This window comes from Candoia aspera, chromosome 1, assembly GCF_035149785.1.
Source record: "Candoia aspera isolate rCanAsp1 chromosome 1, rCanAsp1.hap2, whole genome shotgun sequence".
In the NCBI taxonomy this organism is placed as follows: Eukaryota; Metazoa; Chordata; class Lepidosauria; order Squamata; family Boidae; genus Candoia; species Candoia aspera.
Window position 1 is genome coordinate 169,732,541 of NC_086153.1, and position 25,543 is coordinate 169,758,083.

At 39.9% G+C, this 25,543-nt stretch overlaps 2 protein-coding genes across 6 annotated transcripts in view; one reads left to right on the top strand and one right to left on the bottom strand.

Annotated features, from left to right (window-relative positions):
• Positions 1-16,098, top strand: part of FN1 (fibronectin 1) — an 87,332-nt gene extending 71,234 nt beyond the window's left edge. For 4 of the 5 annotated variants that reach the window (XM_063317903.1, XM_063317906.1, XM_063317907.1 and 1 more), the window contains 12 exons: positions 198-285; positions 940-1,116; positions 2,006-2,095; positions 2,286-2,465; positions 3,314-3,403; positions 6,339-6,802; positions 8,610-8,748; positions 10,145-10,309; positions 11,718-11,843; positions 12,877-12,983; positions 13,705-13,797; positions 15,197-16,098. In XM_063317903.1, the coding sequence (XP_063173973.1) occupies positions 198-285; positions 940-1,116; positions 2,006-2,095; positions 2,286-2,465; positions 3,314-3,403; positions 6,339-6,802; positions 8,610-8,748; positions 10,145-10,309; positions 11,718-11,843; positions 12,877-12,983; positions 13,705-13,797; positions 15,197-15,268 (1,791 nt within the window). In that variant the 3' untranslated portion in view covers positions 15,269-16,098. The remainder of the gene's footprint in view (positions 1-197; positions 286-939; positions 1,117-2,005; positions 2,096-2,285; positions 2,466-3,313; positions 3,404-6,338; positions 6,803-8,609; positions 8,749-10,144; positions 10,310-11,717; positions 11,844-12,876; positions 12,984-13,704; positions 13,798-15,196) is intronic. The other variant, XM_063317905.1, reaches the window with a different exon arrangement.
• A 2,665-nt stretch (positions 16,099-18,763) lies between these two features.
• ATIC (5-aminoimidazole-4-carboxamide ribonucleotide formyltransferase/IMP cyclohydrolase) overlaps positions 18,764-25,543 on the bottom strand; it is a 37,662-nt gene continuing 30,882 nt past the window's right edge. Inside the window, exons 14-16 of the mRNA XM_063317909.1 lie at positions 24,210-24,392; positions 22,034-22,189; positions 18,764-19,795 (exon numbers count right to left, since the gene is read on the bottom strand). Of these exons, the coding sequence (XP_063173979.1) occupies positions 19,676-19,795; positions 22,034-22,189; positions 24,210-24,392 (459 nt within the window). The 3' untranslated portion in view covers positions 18,764-19,675. The remainder of the gene's footprint in view (positions 19,796-22,033; positions 22,190-24,209; positions 24,393-25,543) is intronic.

Consider the following 25,543-nt stretch of genomic DNA (forward strand, 5'->3'; position numbering starts at 1 on the left):
GGGAGGTAAAGTAGAGAACCATTTGGTTGAAAAAAAAAATGCCACATCCCATTTTAGAGATGAATATAGCACATACATAAAGAACACAATCTTGTTAGGAGCTGAGGTTCTTTACTGAAGTGGCTTGTGTGTCAGCTTTTTGTATTCTTTTGAAGGATGTAAATTTCTTAACTGCATGATTTTTTTAAAATGTCTAGGTGGCAACTAAATATGAAGTTAGTATCTATGCTCTGAAGGACACTCTGACCAGCAGACCTGGCCAAGGTGTAGTTAGTACTCTGGAAAGTAAGTAGTCCACATAATCAAAATTGCCATAAATCTCTGAGCTGAAAGATGAAACACCGGGGCTTTTTAGATCAGAAGAAGTACAAAGAAGAGAGCATGGAGACAAAATACACAAAGGCATTTTCCATCTCTGCCATAACAGAATTCTGTGTCATTCAGTAAAGTTAACTGGTACAAAATTCAAGACAGATAAAGGAAATGCACATAACTAAATTATAGAATTCATACCACAAGATTTGATGTGGTCAATGTTGAAGATGTTAAAAGGAAATTCAGCAAATAAATGAGATATGTGTGTGTGTATGTTTATCAGTGGCTACTAAGGAGGATGGCTGTACACCACCTTGAGATTCAGAGACATTGAAATACAGTGCGTAGGGATCTTGGCATGATATGGCTATTGTCCTCATATTCCATTATGGGCTCCCATGTAGTCATTTGGTTATGCATTGTGAGAAACTGGACATGGGGCTGGACATAGGGCTAGGCTAACAGTAAGACTACTGTCACATTCTTGTAGAATTGCCCAGAAAAGTGTTCCTACTCTATGGGCTGTAGACTGACTGCCATTCAGTTTAATAAATTTTTCTCTGCAACTTCTATGCTCAGTATGACCGTTACATTAATGATGGACGTTCCGCCTTTTTGGTGCAGGTATTAGCTCTCCCCGTAGGGCTCGTGTCACAGATGTCACAGAGCGAACCATCACAATTACCTGGCGCACCAAGACAGAGGCCATCACAGGTTTCCAGATAAATGCCATCCCCGCAGGTGGTCAGAATCCGGTTCAAAGAACAATTAGCCCTGATGTTAGAACCTACACCATTACTGGTATGTGAGCATCATTCCTGTACCCCAAAAAGTTCTATTATAATACTTTGCAGGAAGGAAGAGAAACTTACTGCTTGAGGATATCATGCAGAACAAAACAAAACCAAACTGAACCCCAGTAACTTTCTAGCTCTTAACTGGGCTATTTTGTCTATTTTTTTATTACCACATTTAAAACAATATAAGCAATTGGGAAGTTCCAAGGAGAATTCAGAAAACACTGACTTCAATACAGCTGAAGGACCAAGTCTTGTAAGGTTTTCAGTATTTCCATTTCATCCCCCTGGGATCATTTCTTCAGAGCTCCCTGACCTTCTGAGTAGCAAATACTTAGGAGTCACATTCCATGTGGGCATTTGATAAATCATTTCCCCCATCACATCACCTTGCAGTAGGTAGGAGAAAAGCAATTGCTGGTGGAATTTTCCTTTCTGGGCAGACTGTAAAGGTCCGGGAGACCTATCAAAAACAGTTTGGTGCTCCTTTGGGCTCCCTTGTCTTCTGTGATTTTGGAAGCTCAGGTTTTCAAGCTTCCCTGCCTGTGCGTTTCTTTCTTGCCATCATGTCTTCTGCCATGGTTCCCATGTGATCATTATAATCTAGTTTGACCTTCCTTCCTTCAGTTTCCATAGCACCCTTAGTTACTGTTTCTTCATTGTTTGCAGAAAGATTTCAGAATTGTGCAGGGATTTCAGTACAGCTGTCTGTAATATAGTCAAAAGAAAACAGCAGAGGCTATCTCAGTTTTTCTACTCTAGGGCTTGTGAACTGAATTTCTATAACTCCTTGCTACTTATTTTAACTGAATTTTAGGATGCAGTCTCCATCCAAACAGAACTTTATAAAAGCAACACCAATTTATTTTTTAATACTTTATTTTGATTTATAGGCTTGCAACCTGGCACTGACTACAAGATTTACATCTACACGCTGAATGACAATGCTCGCAGCTCCCCAGCAGTGATTGATGCTTCCACTGGTAATGATACTTAGTAAAAATTCCTATGGGCTGAAAATAGGGCTTTGTTCTTTGGTCATATCAATCCTTGGTGACTGCAGACAGCTATGGTTTCTGCCCCCGCCCACCTTTTGAGAATGAAAAAAGGACAGTGGTTGAAATAGTTCACATCACTTTATCTAATATCCATTTAAATGGTTTTGCTCCTTAGCCATTGATGCACCTTCTAATCTACACTTCCTCACAACTACGAGCAACTCCTTTTTGATCAGTTGGCAGCCACCATGGGCCAAGATCACAGGCTACACAATCAAATATGAGCGAGTTGGGGGCCCGGCCAGGGAGCTACTTCCTCATCCTCATCCTGGCATTACTGAGGCCACTATCACAGGTATGAACTTTTCATAACGAAGCTAAGAGGCTAATCGACTGCAGTGGAACATCAAACAGTATTGGGGCAAAGGTAATTTGGTGCTATTTAGAATCTCCGTATTCAGAGGGAATAAAGATGACTCTTGAAACTGCTATTAACTACTAGCAGGTCGTTCACAACAGAGTACAGGGAATATCAGTGGCTCCCCAGTTTTTCAGGCAGAAGACATTCTCAGCCATACTTAAAGATTGAGAGGATTGAAGTTGGAGTCTTTTTGCTTGTAGATATTGTGAAGAAGTTCTTTGAAGTGCAGTCACATCAGAACTGGTGTGTTGTGTAGTAATAATACACTAATAGGAGGTGAAGTAAAGGATTGCTTTTGGGAAATAGGATGTGTTCTCTACCTAGTGAATTAAAGATTTTTGAAGGCAAGTGCAGGTTTTGATCCCATCTAACATGTTTTTCAACTGGAACCATTCCTTCTTGCCTTAGATCTGAAACAGAATAGCTGGGACATGAGCCCAGTCCACATGGATAGCTACTGCCTGATCAGCTACTATAAGTCCTGGGGGTTGAAGGCAGACGAGAATTTGTTTTTTAAAAAAAACCATTTATAATGCTTTATAGCACTTATAATGCTGTAATACTGCATCCCACCAACATAAAATATTTAAAACAATGTAACACATATTAGAAAAAATAATAAAAGATAAAGCAATAAAACCACAGAAACAGATGAAATCCTTTTAAAATTATAGTTTGACTATCAAAAACTAAGCAGGCTTTGCTTTTCTGAACGAAAAGCTCTTAATTCCTAAATCCTGAACTGACCCCAGTGCCTTTTTAAAATGATTTTCTTCCAACAGGTCTGGAGCCAGGGACAGAATACATCATCTATGTAACTGCTGTGAAGAATAATCAGAAGAGTGAACCATTGATTGGAAGGAAAAGAACAGGTAATATTGACTTAGATTTCACTCCTGTATCTTGGAATAAATCCTATTCAATTCAGTGAGAAATATTTCTTGAGTAAACTTACATAGCATTGCATGGTCAAATCAATCTCAGAGAAAAGCCAAAAGGCACCTATTTTTGCATTTCTGATAATGCTAATATGGGGCAATAAGTTCTATAGTATTCTTACCATTTCATTGGCCTCTATCAGTTATATATCTGGATGCAAGTGGATATACTGGTCTTTTATAGTAAATAAACATTGCTTTGATTTTTAAAAGAATTTAATTAAGTTTGAAACAAAGATAAAAACTACAAAAAAGAAAAAAACTATAAAAAGAAAAAAAAAATGAAATAAGTGTGAAACATAAGAAAAAAAGAATTTTGAAGATTACATAAAGAAGTGACTTCCGACTTTCAACAACAAGAATATACAGCAATTTCCATGATCAATCCCTTACTCTGTATCAAACCAAGATCACATTATTTCTACAGTATAAATCCTTCTATCAGCACATATTCAAATCACTAATGCAATCGCTCCTTCCCCTTATATATAAAAAAAGAAAAAATATATAAATTTCTGAATCAACTTCCCTCCCCCATAAAACAACATTTATTTAGTTATTTCCTTCCTACCACTATTCTATATTTTTCTGTCCACTATAATAAAAGTCGGAGCCTTGTGTGGCGCAGAGTGGTAGGCAGCAGTCTGGCAACCGAAAATCTCCCCATGACCCGAGTTCGATCCCAGCAGAAGCTGGATTCTTGGGTGGCCAGCTCAGGTCGACTCAGCCCTCCATCCTTCCAAGGTCAGTAAAATGAGTACCCAGATTGCTGGGGAAGGTGACAGCTGGGGAAGGCAATGGCAAACCACCCCACTATAGTCTGCCAAGAAAACATCGCGAAAGTGGCATCCCCCCAAAGGGTCAGACATGACTCGGTGCTTGCACAGGGGACCTTTCACCATAATAAAAGTCAAATTATAAAAACATATAAATTGTCTACTATTATAATTAATAATACTACAGCAATCTTAGCCCTATTAAACCTAAAAACCAAGCAATTATTATTATACCTTATAGATACCTTATAAATCTTACAAATCAAACAAACCTTTAAAAAGTCCAATAGATCTTAATCCAAATCATTAAAGAGAAATGAAATCATAATAGCTTCATTATCAATCCAATTACACATTCTTAAATTTTTACCCCAGTTCAAAATATACTAAGACATTTACGTATCTCCCTATTATACCCAAGGCATTTTTCTTGCAAAAATCAAACAGCCCAGTGCCCCGCTTAAAGACTCAAACTTCTCAGCAAAAAAACTTCCATAAAGCAGATTCTCTTCTCTCCCAAAATATTCCCTCAGAAAGCCATAACAATCCCTCAGAAAAACAACTCTCCTTATAATCTGCAGTTCGAACCTTTGCTTTAACCCCTTCAGCACCAAAATGTAGTCTTTGTCTGGCATTACTTTAATCTCGCTATGAGTGGAAAGATCTCCATCCTTGCCAAAATCTTCATCATCTTCCATAACGTCTGCAGCCAGATTACACACTTAGAAATAATATCTTCCCCAGTGTCCCGAATATTTTGCAGAATAGCCTGACAAAAATCTGAAAAGATCTCTTTGTAGGTCTGCTCAGGCTCACAACAGGACTCTAAAAAAGCCTCCTTGAAATCATCCATGTTTCCGGCAGTACTACTCGATGGCAACTAACAACAACGATACAATCTCTTCCAAATAAACTGCTTTAGTTCACTTCAAATGCCACCCCCAAAAGAAGTTGGGTCAATTTTTCACTCTCTCCTCCTACTCCCTGCAAGATGAAGGACTTCTATGAGTGCTAAAACCACAAAAGATATCTTACTGCTTCACCCCGAATTGGCCACAAAATCAGCCTTCCTTACTGTAGTGGCATCAGAGACCCCTGAGGACTCTTTTTAAAAAAAAAAAGCGTATTCTACTATTTAAAAAATTGACCACTTTTGTTATTTAAGTTTACGTAGAATGAAGATTCACTCTGTTCAAGGGTATTTAGTTCCAAGTAAACAGAGAATATTACATTATAATGTTGAATTAGATTTCAGCTGCCGTTTAGTATTTCCTTAACTTGCTTCCACTGAATCAGTAAAATCGAAAAGGGGATAATTTTGTTTGGACCATTGCTTCCAGTGGATTAAAAATCTCTCTCTCTCTCTCTCTCTCTCTCTCTCTCTGTGTGTTTAAATATTTTTAATACTTTCATTAGATCTGAATCAGCTACTTTATATTTTATGAAAAATAGTGGTTTATAATAAATAGACTAAATGATTTTTCATGAAACTATACACTTCATTGATGAAAGAGAATTGCTGTTTTGTGGTATGATCTCTTAACCAAAGGGCAGGAAGTGGATCCATAAATCTCTTATGAATAATTTATTGGCTCTCCAGTTGAGACTGTAGATTCACCTTTTAAGCTTAGATGGGGAGTGAAGGGTTGAAATCTTAGGAGAGCTGAATTTGTAAATATGCCCCAAATGTAATGCAATATATAATATTTCTCCCCTAAGACAAAATATTAGAATAACAGTATAGCAGTAAAGGTGAGTAAGATGTTAAATTCATTTATTTATAAATGTAGCAGTAGATCAATATTTTGGCAGTTGGTACATTTGCTTTTTATGGATCTTTCAAGGCACTTTGGTTATCATTCTAACTTGGCTCTAGTTCCAAAACCCAATGCTTGCTTTCACCTTCTGATTCAAGTGCTGAGAGAGTAATTTAACCAGGCTTTGTAGAATAATGTCACTCTTTTGAGAATGCAATTAAAGATGCAATTGCTTGAATTAAGGTTTTATGGGGCAAGTTTCCTCCATTGCAAATGGAGCCCTTGCTGGAGCTTTCAGCACCTGGCTTTCACTGCTTCCAACCTTTCTTTGGCTAGATGAGCTTCCCCGGCTGGTAACACCGCCGCACCCTGGCAAAAGGGTGACAGAGATCTTGGATGTGCCTTCTGTTCTGGAGAATGTACCTTACCTCACAAACAACCCCTATGACAATGGAAATGGTATCCCAATTCCAGGTTCTTCTGGTCAGCAACCTATCCTGAGCAACCCAGGACAACAAGTCATTGTAGAAGAATTTGGCTCTCGAACCCCCACAACTGCAGCAACTCCAGGAAGGGCTAAACCGAATGGGGAACGGCAGCCAGTGGTGGTGATCCGTCATCCCATTCGAGTTCCTGATGTCGACGAACCCTCTTATCATCATACCCTTCTACCCAAGAATAATAATACAAGGCCCCAGGAAGCACTTTCTCAGACAACCATCTCATGGACACCTTATACAGATAGCTCTGAATACATTATTTCTTGCCAGCCTGTTAACGCTGAAGAAGAACCCACTGAGGTAACTTAGATGAGCTGAGTGATGCAGCAATATGCCCAATATTGTTTTTATTTTAATAATATCCTCAGTATAAGATCCAATAGGTAAGCTGAACCAGCTGTGTCGGTATGTGTGTCTGCTAAAGGCAACAGTGAAATTGCATTATATTGAAGTCACAGTTTAAGAATGGGGATTTAAGGAGGAAAGCGGTAGTACTGCCTGGAAAAGATGGGGGATGAGGATTAATGTGTGCTTCAGGAGGGACTTCTAAGTCTGAGAAACAACAACCCAGTGTGGGTGGAGGTGTCTTCAGGAGACTAGGAGTAGCAAGCTTGGAAGGTGAATAGCTCTAAGTAGGGAATCAGGCAAAAGGTTTTCTGAAATAGGGATTTTTATAGAGGAACTTCACATGGAAACTGTTTGCAGCAGAGTTAGGAAGAGAGATGAAAAAGAAAGCCAGATAAATCTGGGTAAGAAATCAGTATTTTAGAGGCTGGAACAGAAAGAGCCAGAAGTCAGCTATGGTACAGCAAAAACAAGTGAGTCTATTGCTGCATTCACACATCATACTTGTCAATAAGTTACCAAATTAATTTATTTTCTGGCTTTTCACAATACAATCATAAATTAACCCAACAAGCTGGGTTTGTAGAACACCCTAAGTCAGGGGGGAAAAAAACCTGACCAAAATGAACACTATAGTCAAGTTTGCTCATTAGGTAAATAGAGAAGTGTCCTGGTTAAGTGTGTTCTACGAATGCAGCTTGCTTAGGTAAGCTCTAAAGCAGTGCTGTGTAACCTTTTTCTGGCCAATGGCTGCCTGTTAGTGACAGATTAGAGACCCAAAATCAGACAGAATTAGGACAAAGAAGTAGGTAGGACCAAGATTAAAGATAAATGAAAATAGCTAAGAGGATTATTCAATTGTCTTCCTTCTGACATAGTAAAAATTACTGTGTGGTGGCAACTTTTGCAGAAGCTCTGGGGACCACCCGTGAGGCTTTTGGACTAGGGATTCCTGTGATACATTTGTCCCGCAAATACTGGCATATGTTCTGGAACCCAGGTGCTGCCTAACAGCAGGGTTAAAAGGTTAAAGTGTAAGATGAAGAAGGAAAGAAAATGAGCCAGTTAAATGAACATTACATACAGTAAGTGGAAAATAATTAAGAGTGTTAAAGAGAGTAGGCTCCAAATAGAAAAATAGCTGATAAAAGTAAAAGTAAAATTCACTTGAGTCAAGCTTGACTTCTGGTCACTGCATAGACAGGGCTATGGAATTTTCTTAGCAACAATATCGAAATAGCTTCTTCTAGGAAGTTTGTTCAACTTCCCAGTTTAATCTGCAGCTGTGGATTGCCTGATGGTCTCATATCTGTGTATTAAGCAGCACTGCCCCTGCTGAGTTCAGCCAGAGTCTGCTGAGTGCTGCCATCTCAGTAGAGCTTGTACCTGAGTAAACACATTTAGGTACAAAGCCATGAGCTGCCCATTGAAGCATGTTTACAAAGAAGAAAATCCTAGTAAAATCAACAAGAGGTGTGAATAAACAAGGCTAGTGTCAGATTCTGGGGCAGGTTTCTGTTGTTTGAAAAGTCACACAGAGGAAGGGAAACATTTATAGTATTGCTCACACTGAAAATAACATGGAAGTTAGTTAAAGGTTGCAGGACAAATTCTTTCCCCTGAGATTTTTTTTTTTTTTTTGCTTTTCTTTTTTTGGCTAGGCTCACTGCCTAGAAAATGTGTAAGAACCAGTCTCCTGTATTGCTAGAAAGCAAACAAGTTTTAAAAACTGCATTTTAAACAATATTTTCTCAAACCGCAGATCAAAGTTCCTGGCACATATTCTCATGCAACTCTTACTGGACTTACTAGGGGGGCCACCTACAACATCATAGTAGAAGCAGTTAAAAATCAGAGAAGACACAGAGTTCTTGAAGAGGTGGTCACAGTAGGCAATGATGGTGAGTGGGAATGAAAAGATTCTACTCTTATTTTTATGCTAATTTTATCTCAGGAACATTGACATTTTAAACTTGTTTTCTGGTTGATGATTGCATTGATATCCTGTTATCTTCATAGTCCTTTAGAGAGGACACGTGGACCATCTTTTTCTCAATCTTATGTGCATGCATAGTCCTGTTTAACTTTACAGTAGTCCCATGAAGGGAGGCTAGTCTGAGGGAAAAAAATGGGTAACCCTATGGGAATGCTCCTTGTCCTAGCCCAGGATACTAACTGCCAATAGCTCTTCAGTTCTCGTGTAGGCTAGTGGGATAGTTAAAATGTCCTGTTCAAAATACTTTTTGATGTTTCCCTGGTTACTACACCAGTGTTGGAGGATACTATTTCGCGTTGCAGATGGTGATTGCCCATGTGACTGAAACTTTTCTCTATTAAAAAAGAAATCACCCTCTATTAAAAAAAACATTAAGAAAAAAATGTTTAAAGGGAGAAGTCTTAATGATAAGAAGGACCCTTACCCACAGTCTGAAATGTTATGGCACTGGACATACAACCTCATCTCAAAAGGCAGAAATCCACAGTCTAAATTCTTCCTGTGACTCTAAATGCTCCTCTCAGCATTTGCGCTGGCAAGCAGCAGTTTCCCCAGATGTCACTTGGGAGTCTGTCTTACAAGGTGGGAATGTTCTGCATGTAGAGAAGTCTCTCTGCCACTGACCTGTGGCTGTTTTTCCCTGTAGCCTTGGCCTGTGGGACTTGAATGCTACTCCTTTCCAGGGACTCTCTTCGAGGAGAGTAAAGCCTTAGGAGTTGCAAGTGGACCTAGCAACTCTCCACATGAGACCCAGAGTTCAACATGGTTGGCACTAGGGAACATAACTGCATGCAGTGGGAGCATTTACAGTCAGTTAAGAAACGGTGTCTCCATCGGGGCACCTTGGATACAAGCAAGAGTAATGAACATTCAGTTTAGGGCAGATCTCAAAACTCTCCCTTTCTCCTGCCCCACTACATTCTTTCTGAGATGCAGGGTGATTTCTCTTTTTTCCTCTGCACAGAGACAGGATTGTTGGGCCATGTGAAGGGAACAGATAGCCCTTTGGCCAGTTCAGTTCCCCATTCTGGGTTACAGTCTGAACCTAATCCTTGAATATGCATTTCAGCTCTTTAAATATGCTGGCACATTTCATTGTCTCTTACAGTTGGAAATACTGATTTATTTTGGAAACAACAAGGGAATCTGAGTGAGAATTCCATGCCACTTAATTATGATGAGGGATCTGTTTAGTGTAAGGAGACTTCATCATTACTTGCAGAATGTCGGGGAGGAAAAACCTCCTACTTTCCTCCTATAGGAAAAACCTATAACAATGTTTTACTTACTTTGCTTTCCAGTTTCTGAAAGATTAATCCCACCCACTGATGATGCATGTTATGATACTTTCACTGGTACTTTCTACTCTGTTGGGGATGAGTGGGAAAGGATGTCTGAAACGGGATTCAAACTCTGGTGCCAGTGTTTAGGCCTTGGTAGTGGACATTTCAGATGTGATTCTTCAAGTGAGTACCTTCTTGTGCACCTTTTTCTCCAATAGTCCAGTCATACCAAACTCTAAGAATCGACTTAAATACTCTTTCTACATCAGAATAATGTCCATACTTTAATGTCCGTAAGTTCTATTTTTTGTAGTGCAGTTTGTCATTGGACCGGAGATTACTTTGTTGCACATTTGCATTCCCATATTTTTGTTTTATTACTGGCTCTTCAGCAACTGACAATTGTTTTGAATGTATGATTCTTGGTTGGCATTAGCAACTAGAAATATGGTAGATTAAGCCCTGATTATTCTTCCGAAGACATTCAGGAAGAGGGAATGTACGAACATGGTGCAACTTATATACTGAGAGCATATAAAATATCTTGTATTTTTTTCAGGTATGGAGCTAGGAGCAGAAGGGTTCTAGTCATTCACTGGGGGGACTTTGAGCCAGTCATTGTCTGTCACTCAGCCCACCCATTCATGTCAATCACATGCAATTCCAGCAAAATAATTTTATCAGAACTCTCAGACTATGTTGCTGTTCCTCAGGGGACTATAGTCCTAGTCAGAAGTAAAATCCCTGCTCCCAGAACCTCTGCCTAATTACACTTTAGTCTCAACTTAGTGCCCTCCCCCAATGCAATCTGTCACTATCAGATAGTCACATAATGCAATCCGTAACACCGTTCTTGCAGACAGTAGTAGAACCCAACTTGAAACCTATATGACAATCTAACTTGATTGATTCAACCATACTGTGGGTTATAGCTGAGCATTTATTCCCCCATATTTCCAACCTGCATTGGAGTCATAAAGCTTTCTAAAACAATTAACAGCAACAACAACAGTTATCCCCTTGAATTAATTTTACCTTCTAAATCTATTTTTATCTTCCAATAGTGAATTGGGATTGAGTTGAGCTATTAGGAAGAAAATTTGGCTGACCCTGGGATGTGGGTGTGTAAATTGTTACACATTTGAGTAGAGGTCATAGTGGGAATCTTATCCTGAGTGAGAGCATTGATTCACCAAGCTCAATGGCAGGAGCTTTTCTGGGGCTCAAACAGGGATTTTTCCAGCACTTGCATCCAAAGATGCTGGTAATTGAACCAGGGGCCTTTGGTACAACTACTAAGTTGTGGCTTGACCTTAGAGCAAGAATTCATGTTTGCAAAGGTAGGAAATGTTGCCTGAAATTTGTGTGGGGAGGATTGTTGTCGATATTAAATGTGCAGCCAACCTTTCTTAGGATGTCCAACTATGACCAAATTGTTGTTGCATTTCAGTGGCCCTGGAGCAGAGCTCTTGCTTTCTCAGCTAAAATGTTGCTCTGTGTAGTTTGATATCATCAGTGAGCCAGTCTCAGGGTATTAAAAGCTGCTGCAAATGCGGTAATCCAACTTCACCTATTACTTTGTTTCATACAGAGTGGTGTCATGACAATGGGGTGAACTATAAGATTGGTGAGAAGTGGGACAGGCATGGAGAGAATGGGCAGGTGATGAGCTGTACTTGCCTTGGAAACGGAAAAGGAGAATTCAAGTGTGACCCTCGTATGTATTTTTGATGCATACTGTCTCTGCTTTTGTTGTACTAAATGGAAATATATGGATTATTTTTCTGAATTTACATAGTTAAATATAAGAAGTTGGGATACAATTCCTATTGTAATAGAAAAACACCACCCACAAGCAGTCAGAAGTTTGTGCTCTGATACACTGCTAGATTCCCTACAACTATCCTCCCAGCCGTTACGGGGCTACAGTTCCCTTCACCCTTGGACTTCACGCAGTAGAAGTCCAACATTTCTGTGGGATACAGATTCCCAACTTTTTTAGAACAGGCTGAAGGCTGCCACTTGGCCTTTGAGTTGTGGGCCAGGGCCACCTTCCAGAAAGTAGATGTGGTCAGGACAGAAAAGTGTCTGGGTGGGGACAAAGGCTAAATTTGCCTATACATATTTTAAATACATTTCTTAAATAGAGTTATTCCTCATGTTAAGTATTATCCCCTTCTTTCCTGTTAAAAGTTGCAATCAATGACAACTTTTGGAGGGATTTTGAGAGCTACACATGGTCCTGGAGTACCAGATTGTGTACTATTGACAAGCTCGAAGAGTTCTGGAATTGGATTTTCTTTTCCTTCAACCTTTCTAAGAGGGAGGGAATTTCTCTCTTGCCCTAGAAGGCAGGACCAGAACCAGTGGGTTAAAACTGCAAGGAAGGAGGCTCAGGATAGATGTCAGAAGGAACTTCCTAACAGTCAGTCAGTGGAACAGGCTTCCACATGAAGTGGTGAGTTCTTTGCTAGAAGTCTTCAAACTGAGCAGGGGGATGGATTCAATGATTTCTGTGGTTACTTCCAACTCTGTGATTCTATGAAATGTTTTCTTCATAGATGATCATGGGGAAAGAATCTGCAAAAATGGACTTACATCAGAAAACTATAGAATTACAGTACTTATTTAAGAAGAGTTTGGCAATGTTTTAGGATGAAACTTATATTGGAGATAATGACAATATATACTTCAGTTAACAAAAGATTGTTCGTCCTCCAATTTATAAAACATTTATTAATTGATTGCAGATGAAGCAACTTGTTATGACGATGGCCAGATGTATCAGGTAGGAGAGCAGTGGCAGAAAGAATATCTCGGGGCCATCTGCTCTTGTACTTGCTATGGAGGACAGCAGGTAGGTATTTCCATCCTATGTCATGTTCTGTGTCTACTCAATCATTCAATTTTTAAATCTCATGCTCCTGCTGAAAGCACACAAAATGATTATCCCCAACCAATTTAAAAGATGTCAGTTTTAAATTTTAAATCTATATGAGTGTGTGTGTAAAACAGTGGAAACCAGCCAAGTACGTAATTAAGTTGATCTGATAAATAAAATATTTCAGTTTCAGAGCCCTGACAGAGGATTTTGTGCAGTGTGTGTCTGTGTGTGTATTATACTCATAGGGTTGACTGTATCTTCAAAACAGACGTAATGAAAAATGGCAAATGAGATAAAATTATTGAAGGGGATAGTGGAAAAAAAGTGGTATTTGTGTATGGTATACAGTACCTGTAACAACCATTGTTTTCAGTAATTGTTATTTGCAGCACTGGTTGATAAGAAACAGCCCATAAGACATGTTGGAGTAGGCAAGCTATAACACTTTTCAATTAAATCTGCTAAAATGCTTTTCTTGGAGTTGTTGGAAGTATATTATTTCCATAATCCGTTGTATAGCCACCTCATTTAAATCCGCACATGAAAGCAGGTTTACCTCTGTTCCTCATGTGCTTTTGGACTCTAACTACCAGGAGCCCCACCCCAAAGGTCCAGGTCGGGAGAGAGGCATAGTCCAACCACATTTGAAAGCAGCCCTCGGGAACATACAGGCTTCTCTTTTGTGTTTGTAAAGGGCTGGCGTTGTGACAATTGCCGTAGACCTAGTGCTTCTGAAGGTTCTCCTAGTCAAACCTATACACAGAGAGAACAACAAAGTACGAACACGGTAAGTGAACACTTTCCATCTATAGGATCATACTGTATGTGGCTCTTACATTCTGGTCAATACTGGGAATTTCTCTCTCTTACATGAAGCTCAAAGTAGGTTTCCATTTGGGAGACAGATCCCATCCAGAACTCCTTAGCTTCTGCACCCAAGAGTGGCCTTCTTCCTTGCTCTTTTTTTTAATGTTTAAGGATTTTTTTAATGGGTCTTTAAATGGAAGGCTGATACACAAGTTCTTGCTTCCAGTGCTGTCTTTTATTTCCAGTGTTTTAAAAGTGCTAAATGGTAGCGAGATACGTTGTGTTGTGTTTTAAAAACATGCCCAGCCATCCTGCAAAATTGCCTATTGCCAGGAGTATCCTTGTGATGGTGGGTGGGGAGTGATATATTTATTTATATTTATTTACAGGACTTACATGACTACTTATCTCATATATGGATTCTTAGATGAGGTATCATAGGGAATGAACAGAATTTTTCTTTAAATGTATGCTCTCCTTTGATGTGGGTTTTGCTTTATTTGGCATACGTTCTTTGCAGTCACGGTGTCTGCGTGCACTACGTTTGCATATTTTGCCCTTTTGATTCCTGTGTGGGTGTTTCTCACAATACCACCCGTTTGCCTTCTGTGGATGGGGGTGTTCTACTTTTTGAGAATAAATATGAAACTGTCTTTGGTGCTCAGAGTCCCTTTGCCTTATCCATTGGCCAAAATGCTGAAGCATATATACCATTTTAAAGCAAGTTGCATAGTTTCCTAACATGGTTTATAGGAAGTACACATAAGTAAACTCTGTAAGTAAAATCAGGCAGACTTTGCCTGTCATAGGCTTCCATTATACTTAGGATTCCAAGATCTTTCACTGTCAAAGAGACTGATATTTGAAAGATAGTTGTGTTAGAGTTCAACTAATTTCATTTTCTTTGGCAAATTATACAGAGCCATTTGCATTCTGTACAGTAGAATTGCAGTGTTATAAACTAGATGAAGGTGAAGTTTATACAAAATACAAAATACTTTATGCACTTTTCCATGGAGTCCTAATCATCATCACACTGGCATAGGTGTCTTATCAGTGTAAAGTGATAAAATGTGCATCATGATGTAAAGTCTGTGATTATGTACTTTGGGCCAAACATCAGGATCTAAGTACATAAGGGCAGAATTTGCATCCTAATGTCACCGCACCATCTGTTTTGATCTAATCTCAGGCTGCTGCAGATGCTGAGGCACACTTGGGTTTTCCTTCTGAAGTGGAATTGTCATTTGAAGATTCTTCATGAAGGGCCTACAGTGTGAATGTTGGACAGATTCAGATTGTCCACAATGTCAGTAAGATCCTTGCTGCCTTTTAGCATCATGAGTGCTAATTTTATTTATCTATGTTTCCTCCAACAGAATATCCATTGTCCAATTGAATGCTTCTATCCTTTAAATCTACATTCAGATGCACAGAACCGACAAGATTAATTACCAAGATTTTAGCATCAAGCAAGAAGAGGTTGCAGCCAAGACTATCACTGTAAATGCTGCTAGAAAAAAGCAGATCTTACCTTGTGGTGATGAAAACCTTTAGCTACCATATTAGGGCTTCATAAAATCTGGATGAACACAAGTTTATAGTAAAGAGGTACAAAAAACTTGATTCTTTTCTCCCATCTGGTGTTCATCTGGATTTTTCCAGCCCAGATCTGATAGCCTTACAACAGCTGCTTTCTCCGCTTTTGCTCAATTCACAGCTTGTCCAAAGGAAACCAGTCTTGTGTTTCAAAGTCTTCTTTTCAGCAAGAAAACGTATATGCTGTCCATTCTTTTCTCAAAGTGTTTCAATACTGTTCAGTATTTTCCTTAAAGCAACTATTGCTAATAATAAACGCTCAGCAATTAGTAAACATCCATGGGGCCCATAAGAGATGGAGAGAGAAAATGAAAATTCAAATGAAAATCCCAGAAGAAGTATGTTCTGCTAACTGTGCAGGTGTCAATAGGAACTGCATATCCTATTACTGTGATATTTATAATATGCACAGCCTTAATCTTTATAAATGATCCTAATTTTTTTCCCCTAGTGGTATGTTTATATCTCGTACTGTTATTTATCAACATCAATTTCCTTTTATACCCTCCCCCTCCATCTCTAAATGTCTTCTGTATTTTTGTACAAGAAAATACATTGAAGACATTTAGTATACCGTTGACAGAATTTGGTATAATTATGATCAGTGGGTTTTTTTTAATATTGTAAGTGCCAAAGCTTTCTGCTGTGGGAGACAATTCTTTTAATAAAAGGTTTCACCAAACTGTTTTGATTATTGACTTCGTTAGGTTTTATCCCAGTAACAAAAGAGCACTGTGATACTGGGTACTGTAATTAGCCATAGAAATAGTTTGCCAAATTCTTTTTTTTAATGCCCTGCAATTTTGTTTTCAAAGCCTCTGAAGAGAATTAGATCGATAGCTGATTAATGCCTTATTATTGCCCATTGAGCTTCATGCCTGAGCAGAAATTTGAACTTTGTCTTTCTAAACACCCAGATTTTGGTTCATATATGGGGATTGGAATGGAAAAGTAAGTTGCTGCAAGTAAATGATTGGGAGTTATTAGGCTTCTGGGATCATAGTCTGAAAGCTTTGCCATATTCACCTATAAATGAGGGATAAAGTATGCATATCCAGTTTCCAAGATTCTGTAACCTAACCCCCCTTTCCTTCCAATAGATGTGACTAATGAGACTATGACCACCTTTCTTTCTTGGTTGTGAGCAGCCTTCACGAGCTTGAGCCTATTGTGCAGTCCCAGGCAAACACACAGGTCCTTTAAAGGAGGCCCTGACGGGGGCAGTGTGCATGCCAAGGGTCAGTCCAAAGCACCTTCTCAGCTCCAAGGTGCTGCACATCCCTTGGTGCAACAGAGACCTGTTGTGAGAAATCCTATGATGGGAATATAGCTGACCCTTCACCTGATGCTAATAGGGAAGACTTACTTGAGGAAGTGGAAATAAATATTATGGGGAAATTACTGTACAGCGCTGCAGCTCTCAAATGATATTTGGGCATATCAGCTGAGATTATCAGCTTGGAGGACTTCATTGATATCAATTTGCAAAAGGTTTCAGTTGCCCCTTCTTTAATACCAATACCTTTTTTGTTGTTAAAAATAGCTTTTTGCATATATAATTTCAGACTCAAACTGCCCATAGAAATCATCAGTTTTCATTAAGCGGAACCTTGAGACAATTAGGTTGCCTGAAGGGTAAGGAAGAGCATCTACCTGTTTGGGTGTGTCTTTTAAATTGGCAAAAAAAAAAATTTGACAATTGATGAACCATATCTTCCACAATTTCTTGGACAGATTCCTGATCTGGATGTTTTACTCTGAAAAGTATACTGTGTATCGTTAAACCCACATATGACTGTTGCATTCTGTGACCACAAGCTCTGTGTCAAGTTGGAGAAATGGCCCAGCCCCTTATGTACCATCACCCTTTCCCATTTCTCTGTAAGGTGGGGAATTTGAACACTTTCTGGACTCTCACCATCAGCAAGTCAGGCTATAGTATTTGATCCGCTGAAGGGTTTATACAGACTTGAGATCTTGTGACTCACGTACATAAATCCTACCCATTTCAATTTTCAATACACAGCTGACTGGTCCACACAGGAGGTGACTACAGCTCAGATTCTGATGGGGAAACCGAAACGGGATGAATGAAGCCATGAATTCCAGGGTTTCACCCCAAGATTACTGGGGAAGCAGGAGTGTGGGAGGACAAAGGCCACACCTCACAACATCTCCAGCGGCGATCCAATAGTTGAGAAAGCTGAATTGGGCACAATGGAGGACTGTTTCCAATAAATTCAGGAATCTTTGTACTAGTGGGGGAGGGAGGGAGCAGTTTTGAGAGGACAATGATACTAAGAATTCCAAAAGCAAGTGAAGGTTCCCAGGCTAAGAACATTGTTTTAGCTAGTTGAAAGACAAGAAAGCAGCATTCAACTGCTCCAACAGAAGAAAGGTGGTGAGAAACTGAAAGCTAGATCATAATTGCATAAACAGAAGGGTGAAGAGAGTCACTACATTTGAAAACAGACTGGATGTATGGTTTCTTTCACCCAGCTCTCAGAGCTGGTCAACTTACATGGCTATCATTCCTGATTGTAATAAAGCATACTTCTTGGCCAAGTCACACAAGTACTTGCAGAAGCTGATGCTTCAAGATTTCAGTCTTAGGATGAGCCCAATAGCTAGGCAGAATCCCAATTAAATAGCTATTTTAAATCATGTGAAAACATGCAATAAAATCTATTTGTCATCTTTTACCTCAAATCTCAGAATGTCACATTTTGTAACTCTGGAGGTCTGTAAATACTACCTAGGAGCAATGCTGATATCTGCAGTCTCTGTGTTGCCGACTCCTGTTCCAGTTCAAAAATAGTCTGAATAGCATGGCTAGTAATACCGTTTTCAGCAGTTGCATCCCATTTTCATTCCCCCTTAGCTAAAATCAGGCATGTGAAGGACATCTGATTTGCAGGTCCTTCAAATTTTCACCTGTATTTGTTGCCAATTTTGAGGATTCTGGAATATAGTAAACAGATAGACCATGTTTCCCAGTTTAATATAATGCAAACAAATGGTCTTTACAATAAAAAAAAAATCAGTGATTCAGTCTATTTAGGTAATTAGCAGTCAAATGCAAGTCCATACCACCAGGTTTTTTTCTAGACACCTTTAACAATTTTCTATAGAAACATCATTTAGAAATGAAACTAACTATGCCTATAATCAAGATCTTTTGATTTTTAAAAATACTCATCTGATTGTGGCAAACAAACACACCGCTTGTTATTAAAATCTCACAATGGAGATTTTAAAAACAAGACAAAAAATTAAGACAATATTCAGACAATCTTTTTCTCCTAGTACTATTACTATCTACATCAAAATGGCAAAAGATACTTCCATCACTTTAAAATGCATTTATTCATTTAACAATTGGTACCATTCATGTTCATCTTGCAACCTATTATTGTCTATGTTAGAAAGAATGAAGACATTTCAGAGCGAGCCTTGAGATTTATAAGAGATGTGCATATATTATGGAAAACTAGAAATTGCAGAGATGGGATTGCAGGAACGGATGAGCTAAAAATGATGCTCTTCACTGTTCATATACCAACTTTGTATGCTGACAGAATATGCTAAAAGGCTTCCATCATACAGCTTCACTTAATGAGAGGGGGTTTTGTGGGCCTTCAGATCAGTCTTCACTCCTGGAGACAGCTTGACAAGTCCCTGCAGTTTTTTCAGCATGAGATGGATACATCTACATATACTACTCGTGATGCCAACATCTTCCTTCCCCATTCATTATGCTGCTCTAATTTCTGGAGACGGAATTAGCCTGAGTATATTTAACAGCAATGGTGGCAACTACCAGATCTCTGATAGCTGGGTCCTTATGCTGCTTTCTCTGCAGGATTGTTACCCACCCTGCTAAAAGCATTCTACTCTAACAGAAGTCATCATAAACATGTTTCTATCTGCATGGGATCAATTTCAGGAGAAGCTGTAATTCTACTTTTAATGAACTCAATTGGGTTCACTAATTTAAAAGTACAAATTTCCAGTGTGTACAATGCTTAGCTGAGCATGATAAAAGCAGTAAGTGATTGATTTTGCATGCTGATAGAAGCTACATCCGTACCCTGAGTTCTAAGAGTTCAGACACAATTGATAGTTTTGCACTTTTATTTTTCAAGGAAGTTTTCAGAACTTTCTATCTTACTTTAATACTTTCAATGTGTTATATGTAGATTTTGGCATTATATGCAGATTTCATAAAGAATATACTTTCAAATACTGATTATTAAACATCAGTGGTGAAAGAGGCGAAGGTTAGTATGAATAAGAATTATTCCCAGTTCATCACAGGCTTCAATCACAACTTGGTCAGCAGCAGAACCAGATGGGGAAACAATGAACTGGACTCCACTCTGAAAAAGGAAGACAAAAACAATCACCTTATTAACTTTTTTGTTAGGTGTTATGCAAAATACTCCTACTTTACCATGAGTCAGCTTTAGCTTTTTGACCCTCATCCAATCCACTATTGCACTCATGGACCATTTGAGGTGATACACCCACTCTTCCACTTCAGACAATACAGAGAAACACGGAAGTTACATCAGCATGCCAATTAACATCTCAGCCCAAATCCCCTAATGACTCCACCCAGTAGTTCCATATAGATACTGAACACTATCAAAGACAAGGACAGCACCTTGGGGAACCCCACAGTACAGCTCCAGGGCACCAACCCTCAGTCTCTCAATACGAATCTCAATAATATACAATTAAAAGCAGAAATATTACGTAAAAGTCCCCCCACCACAGTCCATATAGCTGATCGTGGAGGATGCCAGAGGAAGACCAAGTCAGCGTAAGAGACTGTCTCTGTTTGTCTCCTGTAAAAGTCAACCAAGTCAAGGCCACTTTTTTTTCCACATAACCAGGATGAAACACAGACATGGCTCTACAGAATCACTTGCCTGTAAGAATGCTTTCAGTTGGATCATCCTCCTCCTCTGTAGCCACTTCTGACACCATTCTGTTATTCTTAGCAAGACAGCCCACAGAAGCAGAACAGCACAGTCACTCAGGATAAGTCTCTCTACAGTCCTCTGTTCCAGCTCTCATCCAAGACCAGTGTACTTCGGGAGTTACCGTTAAAGTAACAGCAGCATACCACAGACACTCTCTAGATTTTGCCTCAGGTGATGGGATAGGCAGTCTGGATGTAATTAGGATTGTAATCACTCAGTTGTCATGATCACACCACTTTTGGGTGAAATTTGCAGGGCTGGGAGACACATCACCTTGCCCAGAAAGGGGTATTTGCCCTTTAACCCTAGAGCAAGCAATCTCCTGAGGAGAGTAGTCTAAGCACTGCCTCATACGGGCAAGAAGAACCTCCTCTTTGAATGAACCACAGGTGCATTCAACCCCCTCAAGATAACTTGATTGGCCAAGATGGACAGGAGTCAACAGAACGAGCTGCAGTATCCTGGCTTGTCTGGATCCTCAGCCCACAAAAATTTAGACTGTTCCCACAAAACTAGACAAGAGGCTGCCTCAGACACTCCATTTGGACCTGAAACAATGGCAGCACTTCCAATCACATCCCACTGGATTCTATAATTTCAGAGAGCAGACTATTTTGATGTGTCTCCCAGCCCTGCAAATTTCACCCAAACTTGGTGTGATCATGACAACTGAGTGATTACAATCCTAATTACATCCAGACTGCCTGAGGCAAAATCTAAAGTGTGTCTGTGGTATGTTGCTGTTACTTTAACGGTAACTCCTGAAGTACACTGGTCTTGGATGAGAGCTGGAACAGAGGACTGTAGAGAGACTTATCTTGAGTGACTGTGCTGCTTCTGTGGGCTGTCTTGCTAAGAATAACAGAATGGTGTCAGAAGTGGCTACAGATTGCTGAGCTCAGAGTAATTAGAAAAATTCAGCAGGTGGTAAGTAAAGGTAAGGGGAGTAGCAGCAGCCATAGAAAGTAAGCCTAGGACTTACTTGTAATGGAAAGTTGCATGCCACCCCCACCATCACCACTTCTATTCTTCTCAGGAAGCCTTACATGGCACTGGAGAAGATGGAAGCAACGTTTGGCTTTCTAGAACAGGCTCAGCAGACAATTAAAAGTCAGAGGACTTTCAGGTTTCTCTTTTGTGATACATGGCAGAAGAAACCCCTGCTTTGGAGTGAGTCCTGGCTTTCTTGAACTCACACTAACAAGACATTTTTCCTTCTATCTCCTTTGATGGGCACGCTCCAAACTGGTAACATGCCAACGCTGGGTTCTTTTTTAAAATTGCACTAATGTCTTTTGTTAGTCAATTGAGGAACTGTGAATTTGGACATCCAGAAGGTGGGATGAAGCTTGTATTTAGTATTAGTGCTAAATTGCCGAGAGAGAGACTATTAAGGGAGCCTGATTTGGAACTGCAGGAAGCAAGGTAGGTATCAGCCTGAGATACAGGCTACTGTTTGTTCTCCAATTAACGCCCACAATCACCCCAGTGTGGTATATCTAGCTTGCCTGCTGCTTTAAGCACGTTTCAAGGAGCCAAACATTTCCATTTAGAGTGTGAGTAGCTGATTAAACAAGACCACCTTTCATTATGTGACTTGAACAAGAGATCACAATGTCACCACCTTACCTGATTTGCTCTATCTACATTATCCCTAAAAGGGAAAAATGCATCAGAGCTTAGTGAGACTCCATTTAATTTTCCAATCCAGGCCCTTTTTTCTGCTTCAGTAAGCAAACTGGGGACTTCCTCAAATTGTGCCTTCCACTTGGCAAAATCTTCACCCTGTAAAAATGTATTTTTTAATCACCAGCTAGATGGAAGAAATCTCATTCAGAAAAATATGGCAAATACAGTTGCAATTCTGTTTCATACATCATTTTTCCCAGCCTCCTAATTTCAAACAGCACTCTTCTAAGAGCTGCAGCATCAGTTTTTATAGTGGAATGTATCATATTTTAGGCCAAATGTCATAAACCAATTTTTTATTTCCTTGAGCTCCAGCCACCTGAAGAAATCAACAAAACTTGTTGACTTGTGTAAGTTTTATTACTCAGTCTCATTTAATATGAGTTAACTTGTTTTTCTGATAAAGTTAAGAGCATTCAATTGCCTTATAATCATTTCAGCACAGAGTAGCAAAAACTTTCTGTGCATTAGTGTTCCTCTTTCAACATAAACTTTTCTGGCAAAAAAAGCTCAGATAGATGAATAGTCCTGTTACTTAAAACCACGGTCAGTTCTACCATGAAGTCTACTGGGCAATGAGTTAAGCTGTCATCTTCTGTGACCAGATGTGCCACTGTCTTACTGGAGGGTTCCTCAGAGTGAAGACACAGCTCTTCCTGGTCGAGCATGCTCCTCAGAATGAGCTGCTACTCCACAAGCCATGCCAGGAGCCCCCTGCCTTCTTTCCCCATGGAAATGTATCTGGATAGGCCACATGCTGTAACGCTTTGCTCTGGAAAGTCCTCTGAGCTAGGCATCTGGAAAGCCAGGCCCTCCGTGAGGCTCGTGTGCACTCAAGACAGCACAGGAGGATGATTCTTCAGAACCCTGCACCACACCTCTGAGTAAAGTGCTAGTAAGGAAGGGAGGGTCATGGCAGTAGGAGCAGCAACCACTAGACATGGTCCCCCACCCCTAATTGTGAGTCCACTTGAAAACTGAGGCATGGCACTTAATTTACTGTATATATCCTTTTTTTCCTTTTAAACTCTCCCCCTGCCAGGTGATGACCTAAAAATTTATATGCTGAATAGGATACCCAACTGACTTGCTAAACATATTATTTGAAATAAATGTTTTTATTGGCTACCTCCAAGCTAGTGTACGGGTACTAATGGAGAAACCACAACAAGTTGATGCGCAAGGTAACTTTTATCAAAAGCCTTCTGAATATACATGAAGTTCCCAAATATTTTTCAAAGGAGTCCCACAAAAATGGACCTTACAACAGTTTAGCATTAATTATTGTGCATCTGCTGTAGTCAAGTTAGATTTTGCATTAATAGGCAGAGTTATTGGACTAGCCTAATCTGGGCATAACGTTTTTGTCCTCAATCGTCAGTGAAGGGCCTACAAAAAGGTGTGGGTTCAGGGTTCCCCGGGGATCTCACTTTTTCAAAGGAAGTCCAACTAGTTTCAAAACAGCCTAAATGCCAATCACTTAGTCACCATTTTCTTTAAAGCAGAAGCATCTCTTTTATTCAGTCCATACAAAATCTCAATGATCTAGAACATCAACAGCCTTTATGGACTGATACGAAAAGGGAACGAAATTCGCATTCCTTATACTATTCTCTTCTAGTAATCCATCCCTGGAGATGTCAAACAAACAAAGACACGATTAAATTTTCCAGGAAGACATGTCAAATGTTACCAGAAGCTACCCTCACTTCTGGAATGTAGCTTCCATAAAGGACCACAACCAGCACAAAATAATGTCCCTGTGTCCTATTCTAGAGCCACCTCCAAATCTAGAAAAATGTAATAGCCAATAGTGTCCCAAACCTTTAAAAAACACCCTAACTTCAACAGGACTGATTACCATATGATCCTAATCAAGCTCATCCACTAGGCATGATGCATGTGTGTTCTTTTGCACCATAGTTAATTAGGAGCAAACTGTAATGATACAGAGCAGTGTTTTTCAAAGTTGGCAACTTTAAGATGTGTGGACTTCAATTCCCAGAATCGAAGTTGAACTCCTCAGCACTCCCCAACATGCTGGCTGGGGAATTCTGGGAGTTGAAGTCCACACATGATTCTGGAGTTGTTTCTAGTTACGTGTCTGGTGCTTTACCTCACCAATGGTCCCAGTAACATATTGATCAATAGCATTGGAGATCTCTGCTCTTTTCACTCCAGCTTTGAACTTCATGGAGAGCACTCGTGGGTGATGTCTGAGCCACCAGTAGTTTGCCTTGTCTCCAGCCAGGCGGGTACAGTGGATACGGGACTGCTGCCCTGCCCCAATGCCAATCACCTAAAACACATGGAGCAATAGAATTAAAAGGCATATGAAAAACTTTGTATGTACTTCATTATGTCAGCATCACTAAAGGTCATGTTCATTTTTCTTTGTTTTCCTTACAGTATTACCAGTAGACTTCAGCAAAGGATCGTTACCTTGTTGTGGTGCTGGAGCTTGAGCACCTCAATGATGCCATGAGCTAAACCGTGAAGGGCCAACCCAAGACGGGAAGGTCATGACAGAGAGGTCAGACTAAACGCGATCCCTGGGGAAGGTAATGGCAACCCACCCCAGTATTCTTGCCGTGAAAACTAAACGGATCAGTACAACCAGAGATATGTCGGTATACCATTGGAAGATGAGACCCCCAGGTCGGAAGATGGTCAAAATGCTACTGGGGAGGAACAGAGGATGAGTTCAACTAGCCCCAGACATGATGACGCAGCTAGCTCAAAGCCGAAAGGACGGCTAGCGGCCGACAGTGCTGGTGATGAACGGCAAATCCGATGTTCTAAGGATCAACACACCATTGGAACCTGGAATGTAAGATCCAGGAGCCAGGGCAAATTGGATGTGGTTATTGGTGAGATGTCAAGATTAAAGATAGACATTTTGGGCGTCAGTGAACTGAAATGGACTGGAATGGGCCACTTCACATCAAATGACCACCAGATCTACTACTGTGGACAAGAGGACCACAGAAGAAATGGAGTAGCCTTCATAATTAATAGTAAAGTGGCTAAAGCAGTGCTTGGATACAATCCAAAAAACGACAGAACGATCTCAATTTGAATTCAGGGCAAGCCATCTAACATCACAGTGATCCAAATATACGCCCCATCCACAGATGCTGAAGAAGCTGAAGTAGAGCAGTTCTATGAGGATCAGCAGCACCTACTGGACAACACGCCTAAAAGAGATGTTATTTTCATTACGGGAGACTGGAATGCTAAGGTGGGCAGTCAAATGACACCTGAAATTACAGGTAAGCATGGCTTGGGAGAACAAAACGAAGCAGGACATAGGCTGATAGAATTTTGCCAAGACAACTCACTCTGCATAACAAACGCTCTCTTCCAACAACCTAAGAGACGACTTTATACATGGACTTCACCAGATGAACAACACCGAAATCAGATTGACTACATCTTTGCAGCCAAAGG